The sequence below is a fragment of the Anguilla anguilla genome, chromosome 1 (assembly GCF_013347855.1).
Source record: "Anguilla anguilla isolate fAngAng1 chromosome 1, fAngAng1.pri, whole genome shotgun sequence".
Taxonomy (NCBI): Eukaryota; Metazoa; Chordata; class Actinopteri; order Anguilliformes; family Anguillidae; genus Anguilla; species Anguilla anguilla.
Window position 1 is genome coordinate 54,757,114 of NC_049201.1, and position 9,442 is coordinate 54,766,555.

General features: G+C 40.5%; 2 protein-coding genes across 3 annotated transcripts in view; one reads left to right on the forward strand and one right to left on the reverse strand.

Annotated features, from left to right (window-relative positions):
- Positions 1-378: 378 nt before the first annotated feature.
- Positions 379-1,654, reverse strand: ripply2 (ripply transcriptional repressor 2). Its single transcript, XM_035436290.1, has 4 exons — positions 1,519-1,654; positions 1,335-1,404; positions 962-1,017; positions 379-784 (listed from the first exon to the last, which is right to left on the reverse strand). The coding sequence occupies exons 1-4, from the start codon at positions 1,599-1,601 to the stop codon at positions 631-633; spliced, it is 363 nt and encodes a 120-aa protein (XP_035292181.1). The 5' UTR covers positions 1,602-1,654; the 3' UTR covers positions 379-630.
- Positions 1,655-4,117: 2,463 nt separating this feature from the next.
- Positions 4,118-9,442, forward strand: part of LOC118237500 (cytochrome b5 reductase 4) — a 28,784-nt gene continuing 23,459 nt past the window's right edge. The window contains exons 1-3 of one of the 2 annotated variants that reach the window (XM_035436267.1): positions 4,118-4,391; positions 4,593-4,705; positions 6,233-6,386. In XM_035436267.1, the coding sequence (XP_035292158.1) occupies positions 4,631-4,705; positions 6,233-6,386 (229 nt within the window). In that variant the 5' untranslated portion in view covers positions 4,118-4,391; positions 4,593-4,630. The remainder of the gene's footprint in view (positions 4,392-4,592; positions 4,706-6,232; positions 6,387-9,442) is intronic. The other variant, XM_035436276.1, reaches the window with a different exon arrangement.

Genomic DNA, 9,442 nt, shown 5'->3' on the forward strand with positions numbered 1-9,442 from the left:
CTGAATGGAACCCGCGTTATAAAAGAAGGCATGCATTGCAACTTCATGTTTCACTTGTTCTGTAATCTTGTGAACCAAACATTGGGTGTTATGTTTTTATCATATATATGCCTACGCTTATTGTAAATCCCCAAGTTATTTGTTTGAAACATATTTCACATTTTGTAGCTTTCATTGGCCAGGTTTATTAATGGGCTATATTATAGCTTGCGGAACCATCTGTGACGGACGCTTGACCCAAATTCCTTGAATAGTTTTCGACAATTGCTCGTAGAATCAGCTTTTTAAAGGGTTTTTTGCATCCCTTTCCATTTTTGACGAAAATACCAAACAAAAGGTGACATTCGAAATAATTTATTTTGCCTCCAAAGATGCATATAGATTTCAACAATATTAGAACAATTTACAAATACATGCGCACAAAAATATATTCTCAGGTTTTGATTATGTGCATTTCGGTTACACCAAGTTTATCTTAATGTTCATTGGCGTTTGGTCAAACTGAAACGACACAATGTAATATTTACAAAATAAATTAGCAGCAAATATATTAGTTCAGTATTTGGTATCACAGCACATTTATAAATATAGGCATATGTACAATTAATCCAGGTAAGGAAGTATGAGTTCTTAATTCAAGTCCTTTTCGTCCTCCGAATCGCTGTCATCGTCGCTAGATGAATCTTCGTAGAAGCAGATTGTGGCCTGGACCGGGTAATTCCGCAGAAGCGTTTCCGCGTCTTGGTAAAGATAGTCGTAGCATTTGGATTTAGGCCAAAACAACCTAGAACACATCATAATCACACATTAGGCCATAAATACACAATGACAGCAAACAAACAAACACGCCAATTAATAATTAGTGTCGTAGTCTAATGACGACACAGACATTTACTGGAAAAAAGTTTGAGCAACACACACACGCACTGTTGTGGACATTAATTAGGATAGGTCTACTTACTTTACGGGATGTGAAGTCCGGTCACATTTTGAATGTTTATCAGTCTTCGCGTAGGGCTACAAAGTATAAAGAATAGATGTCATTTTTTGTCATTTAAACAAATACAGGCCTAACGGTACCAGAGAAGCGTGTGAACTGTATCGTTCAGGCTACCATCTTCGTCATTTTATGTTTGATGATGTGAACCAGAACGACCTCTTTAACAGGAATTCTGACAGAAAATAACATATTCTAACGTAAATCTCAACGTGCTTGTAGCATTAGGTCTATTATAATCTATAAACTATAAATATGTGTGAGCTATTTCCCTCTTTGTTTATATTATATTTAAGAATGCGATATAAAACCTTGAATGAACACGATTTCCTTTTACCTTATATGAAACGGTCCTCGGTTTCTTTTGGGCTGCGACAGTCCAGGGTCGCCACAAGTGAAGAGACCGACTGGAGAAAGAAGACAGATGAATGAATGATGAATTCAGTCGCGTATGAATATGTAAACATGCATAGAACGGCAAAGCCCGGTTGATTCCGTCAGTATATAAAAAAAATCTGTACCTTCTGTTTGTCTCAGCCCGCCCGGTTGTGTATCCCATGATATTTCCACTTGTGAATGTAGTCTGAACAATACAGTTGTCCATGGTGTAAGAAGAAGACGCGATTTGCGGAGAAACGTAGTCCAGGGAGAATAGAGGATGCCAGTTGCAAGTGAACAGACTTCGACCGTGTGCTTCTATATATTTGCCAGAGCACACGTGTCGAAGTGTCCGCGTGTAAACAATTTGTCACGTCCACGCGCCGCAAATTGGCGAAGTGTTGGTCAAGTCACACCTCCCAATCTCGAACAAATGGTGGCACATGCCTAAATGTTTATGAAAAATAATTGAGGCCTGTGGTCTACTGCAGGGCTTCCCAACAGTGGTGCTGGAGAACCAAGTGTATGTTGCTTTTTGTTCCAAACAATCTATTGACTGAGTGAGGTTATTGAAAATGGGTTTAAGATTAATAAGACAATGCCAGTTTGGCTTGTCACCAACTTTTAAAAACTCTTTCAATATTGAAGGACTTTAGCTGCAGATCCACCCATTTAAAAACAATTCAAAGTGTTACATCTTTCAAATGGAACCATGTACCACAGAACATTATAGTGCTAGTTGTCTGAGCACTTGTTTAGTTTATAAAAACTCACAGTTAATTTGGATTACTCATTTTATATGTGTATCTGATGTAATGTGGCTTTAAGAAAGTAAACCATCCTTCATTCAACATAGAATGTGCTCATTAAAAAAGACAATTATCCACTCTTTATGCTCCAGGGATTACATTAGAAGTTGTAATGTCTTTCAAAATTATTGAACATGTTTTAAGTTAATTTGCTAAAGTCATTTTAACTCAAAATAAATTACTGTTTCTTTTCGGCATACTTATTAAGAAATTTCAGTTATCACATGAAGTTGTAGCCTGAGAACTACGTTTACAAAAATAATATACACCTCAGACACCTGCAATTTTAACACATTTATTTCAAGTTAAATTTAGAGCTAAATATGCATGAACGGAATAAGCAGTTAAACTCAAATATTTCAAGGCAATTAGTTTCCTCAAGCTATTTTATTAAAATTAACTGACATGGGTTCTGTTTGTTAGGTTATAGCGTCTTGTGTGGCACTTACAGTATTATAGTACGTTTTATATATATATATATATATATATATATATATATATATATATATATATATATATATATATATATAATATTCTGATAAATAATTAATTTATCGGTAGGCAGAATACACTGCAAATGTGTTAAGGTATTTAGGGTGAATCAGAATATGATCATTGACAAACAGAATTCATTTTAATCTGTCCTTCGATCAGAGTGTATCAGTACAGAAGGGTCTGTTTCCCTTGCAGTGTGTGTAGAACGCTTTTTCCGAAAGTGTGAGCCATCAGGCTGGCACTGGACCATTTGTCTGTTCGGAGATGTCACTTGCCATAGTTCACACCCCTTCTGGGGGAGGGGGGGTTTGTTTGACAAAACGGGAATATATGTATAATCAATTAGTATTGTAATGATTTACAGGCTATATTCACATTGGAGATAGGGCATGTTTTTGTGTAAAAATATTTATTAGTCATGCTTTGTATTTGCCTTGTTTTACCTTGCTATATCATTGGGTTCTTATCAATGTATTTTTTTTTTTTGTGTTAAGCACTTTGCAGTGAATATTTCAGCCATATTTCATGTTATAACCTTTCATTGGTATTCATGGGACTTCCATAGTTCTATTCACAATGCAATGCTATAAGTATGAGTTAATAAATACATATGGAAATTTGGAAATATTAGTAGTCCAAAGCCTCAGTTAGAGTGAATTTCCATCAGGCTGAGTTTAAAAAAAATAGATAATACAACAGTGACATTTAGTAAGTTGATCAAATAAAATATAATCCACATTGACACTTGTCACTGTAATATTCCACTATTTGAAAAAATAAATCATGTCACTAAGGTGTGAGGAAGTCAATCCTCAAGATTGTGCAGTGCCACATTTTCCTTTATTCCCTTAACTAAGAGAGTGTCCCCAGACAACAGAGACCAGAACAACAAGGGCAATAGACATCATTTAAAAAAAAAAAACTGTTTTAATATTTGATCAATTTCTATTCTGTCAGCTACAGGCCTCCCAGCTGATGCATTGCTTCTAGTTTATTTTAAAAAGAATAACCTCAGAGGAAAACATAAACCCAGATTCATCATGAAAAGCTTAAGAAGCCTCATCTACTTTTCCTCACAGCAGGTGTCAGTAATGTTCAGTCCAAACCAGAGCTCCTATTTTTTACACATGTAATATTTTACCTCATGATAGGTAGCATGTTCAGATTGATTGAGTTGGTAGTCTGGTCCACAATCTTGCTCAAAAACGTTTATGTAAGCAAGCTTAGGTTGTTTCATATGTACTATAGAAAAAAGAGCACATAGGTAAGATATGAATTAATCTCTTGTTTTTATACACAGAGGTTTAGCTTATTATTGTTCAACATCCAACGATGCATTCAAACATTCCAGTAGAGGTCGCTGTCCTCTCTTGCCAAGCTGATATTCCTCTACCAACGCGGTCTAAATTCGATTTTGGTGTCGTCATACATGTGCGACAAGAAACGCGCACTAAATTGTGTCATGTTAAAAACAAGGAAGTTATACGCAAGAAAATACATAACGTTAACTGCAAATCAGAGTTGCCTATCTGGCCGGCAAGTGTTTAGAGTGTTTATATAGCAAGCTGTCTAGTTTGCTGATTCATTTTCATAAATTATGAATTCGTCATAAGCCGAAATGCTAAATTATGGAACTTGAAGATAGTTAAGTGAGTTAGCTACCGGGTAGTCAGCTAGCTAGTTGACTGGACAACCACCATTCACACGTTCTGGTAATTTTGTGAATTGTTTGCTAGCTAGCTGACTTTGTAGCTGTATTTGTTCTCGTGTTTTCATTAGCTCGGCAACACAAGCGGAATTTCGTAACGACGTTTCATTTCCACTACGGACAAACGGTTACCACACTTCAGTCATTGGTTTTGTGTCAGTAGTCTTTTTAAGTTTCGTTAACTAATTCAAAGTTTATCGTTTAGAATTTCTCAGAAATTGGTGGTGTTTCAGAAAAGTCAAGATGCTGAACATCCCGTCACAGTCGTTTCCTGCCCCCAGCTCGCAACAGCGAGTTGCTCCGTCGGGGAGAAACAAAGTAAGTGTACAATTTGGAGTTAGCTCAAGTTGACTAGCTATTTGAGAATGTGAAACGGTGTGTACATTTGTGGTGAGCTAACAAGTTATTTCCCCTGAACTGATTTTGACAGCTTACTGACTTGACTGGCTAGCTTGGTAATGCTCAGTATTGAAAATATTTAGCTGCCTCGCATAGTGACATGCATGACATCTTACATTACGCTGCTTTTCTTTAGTTTGACAGTACAGTACATTATGTTGAACTGATCTTGACGTAACTACAGAGGATGGATACAGACACAGAGCTAAAAAGCTGCTCATAATATGGAACATCTTCAACATGTGGTCTACCACAGCTTCCTAGATAGACCAGGGCTCAACAGTGCTCACGTTTTAGGAGCATTTACTCCTGGGGTGTGTAGGAGCACATCTACTAATTGGGATGTATTTGTGTGCTCTGATATTTTTCAACTTAGTAGCACATGTGCTCCTTGGGGGGAAAAAAAAAAAGTTTGCGGCAAGGCTTTCTGGCAAAGGTATGCAGGGGGAAATGAATGCTTGAGATTAATTTTTGGTTGTGTGTTTTAAAAAATATAGGCTATATATTTTGGTTGAATTTCATAGTTAAAATTTGTCTTTAAAGTTTTAGGTAATGAAAATTGGTTTGATCATCCAGTTTTCACCCTGATATACCCCGGAGGATGCACCATGCATTTCCATGACACGCTCAAATGCAGGATATTGCATGCCTTCTCAGAGCCCTTTGCTGTATTGATAGAAACCATCACCTGTCCTACTGTTGCCATGGTGCACTAACTTTAAGTAGGCTATATTTATTTTACGCTGTAGTTTCTCCATACTGAAATACGAACCTCTTGTACGTAGTACTCAAACTTAAGCTCTATTGGAGGTAACTGGCTGGTGTGTATGGGTTCATGCTAAAAACCAGATAGAATGCAATTTTGCTACTGCAGTGGATAGTGACTTGGCCCCCTGGTGGCAAAAGTATTTGTTACAGGCTGGGACTTCTTACATGACAGTGTACAGGAAGCTGAAATAATTCTGGTGAAAGCTTTGTGTTGCATCACTTTACAGTGAAAAATGACTGCGGTCTATTGCACACTTAGGGGTTTGTGGGGGATGGGTTGGATCACCTCCGGAAATGTTCCAATTATTTTGTTTATTTTGAATATAACACACATACTTTCTGTTGTGTCATTGACCATGTACAGCAGATATTGAGCTGGTTGTAGTAAGTAGAACTATTATGTTTTGAGTTGCTATTTGAAATAGCTAAGATTATTAAAGTATCTGAAATGTATCCTTCCATATGGGGTATTGTGTGGTGGTCCTTGGGTGCCACTGAAAGGAACTGTGTCATTCTCATAGTCACATGACCCATGCAGTGTTTAATGCATGTGACTTCCATCTGAAGGTGCTGCTGAAAGTAAAACTGTTGGTCACATGATTGAAGTGCTGTACTGAGGTCCATGAAGGTCATCCTAACGGTCATGTGATCAGCCTCATGCTCTCTGTGTTGGCGAAGGTGTCGCTGAAGCCAGGTCGGAGTCTGATGGACTGGATCCGCTTCAGTAAGAGTGGGAGGGACCTGACTGGGCTCAGGGGCCGGCTGATAGATGTAACGGAGGAGGAGCTTAGAAAACACAATACACGGGAGGACTGCTGGACCTGCATACGAGGTGGGAAATGAGCTTGCACACACACACACACACACACACACACACACACACACACGCTCTCTCAAAAATACATGCACAGCCACTTGCACAAGAGCATGCACATCCATTTGTCCATACAACATACAGGCTGACATGAACACAAACATGCATACACACACATACACACACACATGTTCACATAGAAACATTTAGACCAGCTTTTAATCATTTGCAGAAACACACATACACACAAGTAAACGGTTTAGCAGTCATGGAAGTAAATAGCTAGAGGAGGCGTTCTGCTACAAAACTGAAATTAATTAAGTAAAAGCAAGGTGGATTACTCTGCTTTGGGCTGACAGGAACATTGTGAGTAGATTGGGCTTTGTTGGCTCAATTTAGCTCTGTTTAATTGCTTCTCATAGGCTTAGCCGAAGCACAGTCTGTCAAATTTCTTTCTGTCCAGCAAGCAATGCAAATGAACCGCTATGCACAGTGGCATTAGTTAGCTTGTTACAGAAAAGAATTGTATCAACTGTTGAATGAGTTCATTAGAAAACACAGCAGTGCCTATTAGCGGGCTCCAATAATGCCGCTTTTGCTTCACCCGCTAATGGTGCTTTCTGTGGGAGCTGTGAGGAAGGAAAATGACGAAGATACACTGAATTTAAATTTAAAGCTGGAACTGGAATTTAAAGCATCTCTTTCCTTTTCGTGTTTTAAGAAATATCATGCCTCACCTGCCCTGTGTCTGAAATTGGAGAGTGAATTTTACGGAAACCTGAAATGGGCTGAGCCAACATTCTGATTTGAGCCCATCATTATGTTCTCCTATCTGCAAATCATTTGGATTGGTTCAAACAAGTCGGAGATAGACAGTTTATTGAAGGTCAACCCATTATGGGGTTTACTCTCCCATCAAAATCCTGAGTGCCCCATTTTATTATTATATTTAATATAATTACCACTTGTCAGTATCTAAAGCAATGTCCTTAGCTCACTTAATCTGTATATAGATCTGTATTTAATCTACTTTTGAAGTAGTACCTCTACAGAAAATGTTTGTACTTCTGTGTCTGAAAGGGAAACATATTTAGAGAAGTCTAATAGCAGTTTGCAGCGATCTTTTGCATAATGTGCAGAATGGGTTTACTCATGTTTGACATTTCATACACAACTGTTTGTTTGTCTGTGAAATTAGTTATTTATCTGGTAATCTCTAAATGTGGAGATATAGTTCAGTTGTACTGTGAAGTAATAATGTATATAGTTGCATTTAAGGTGCAAGATGCATGATCAGCTGGTAATTTATTAACATTGAATCATAAAAGCTATTATGAGGCACCATATTGTGGAAAGTGTAGTTCTCCTTCATCATCTCGTGTTCGAAATCCCCCGCCCTCCTGGAGGAGCATATAGGACACTGCAGCGCTACTGCTCCTCAGTTGACATTTGCTTCTTGTGAACATCCAAAACTCTGCTCTCAGCCTTGACCTTGCATTTCACTACAAGGACCTTGTCACTTAAGTGTCTGCTGGAGGATATATCCTTGGATTGGCCTCAGCTGGCTGTGAAAGGTTAGAGTTAAGGTCAGCGCTAATAAGCTACTTTTCTGCTTGCTTGCTGCCCTCGTTTGCTAGCTTCTTTACTGTACAGCACTCTTTCATGTTTAGTGCGTCAGAACGATTGGTTCACATCCTTATTCCATGTAGGCATTTATCCCCTTCACGTGAAATATCTACACTTCGCCCATCTCGGTGTTTGCTACGAGTACACAGTCCACGGGTGTTCTGTCTTTGTGTAGAGGCGGGTCTGGCTCCTTTGAGACTAACAGGGATCAGAGTACTGACTTATATAAACGAATGGCTGATAATTGCCAATTTGAAAGTCAGAGTTCTGCGGGACACTCAGCTAGTTCTGACACATCTGTCATCTCTTAGTTTCAGAGTAAACCTCCCCAAGAGCAATCTCTCTCATCAAATAATGTAACGTTCTTGGGACTGAGCTGTGTCTCGATGCGAGCTCGCCTATCATGGGACCGCATCTTATCTCTCAGAGTCTGTCTCTCTCAGTTCAAACCGGGCTCAGGAGTGCAGCTTCAGTGCCTCAGACTACAGGGGCTGATGGCATCAGCCTCGCAGGTTTTGCCAGTGGGGCTGTTGAGATTGAGGGGCTTTATGAGGTGGGTTTCATCCCTCCATCTCAGCCCCGTGGGCAATCTCCATCGCTGTCTCACGGTGACACGCGAGTGCTCTGCAACTCTGTGTCTTTGGGAAAGCAGACTTTTGCACTCAGGGATCCCCTCTCGGGACCGTTCTCATGAGGAAAGTCCTGACCACAGACGTATCCCTCTCTGGGTGGGGTGGGGTGGGGTGGGGGGGGGGGGGGCACTCTGGTGGGACACATGGTGAATGGCTACATGGCCAACCCAGCTGCACTCAGGTCACATCAATTATCTGGAGCTACTAACCGTTTGGATTGCTCTCAGATATTTTCTTCCCTGTCTAAGGGGACATCATGTGCTAGTCCGTTGCGACAACACGACCGCGGTAGAATACGTCAGTGGCCAAGGTGGTGTGCACTCCCTCCAGCTCCACTGTCTAGCCCGCTGACTGTTGGTCTGGAGCAGCTGCCGCTTTCTGTTGTTACGCGCGACCCATGTTCCAGGTATTGTGAACACGGGTGGGGATCTGCCATGAGGGGGAAACCCACAGTACGGGGAATGGCGTCTATATCCCCAGACTGCGGAAATGCTATGGCAGAGATTTGACCGTGCAGTTGTATATGTCTTTCCCTCTCACGCAAACGCCCATTGTCCTGTGTTGTTCTCGCTATGGGACGAGAAGGCACCTCTCGGCTTGGACGCACTGGCCCGCCCATGGCCCTATGTGCCCGTGTATGCATTTCCCCACCTCGGTCACATCTCTCCCACTCTAGCCAGAACAGAGTTTGACACTGATCCTAACAGCACCCAGATGGCCGAACTCGCCGTGGCTGGCGGAGATGATCCCTCTCCTGTATGCACGGCCATGCGCGCTCCCGTTACGCACGGACCTGCTGTCTCAGGCGAACGGGGA

Excerpts from the sequence above, each read along its gene's own strand:
- ripply2 (XM_035436290.1), bottom strand. The coding sequence starts at position 1,601 with ATGGACAACTGTATTGTTCAGACTACATTCACAAGTGGAAATATCATG. Across the intron at positions 1,405-1,518 it reads CGGGCTGAGACAAACAGAAG|TCGGTCTCTTCACTTGTGGC; the intron begins GTACAGATTTTT and ends TTCTTTCTCCAG. Across the intron at positions 785-961 it reads CGGACTTCACATCCCGTAAA|GTTGTTTTGGCCTAAATCCA; the intron begins GTAAGTAGACCT and ends GATGTGTTCTAG.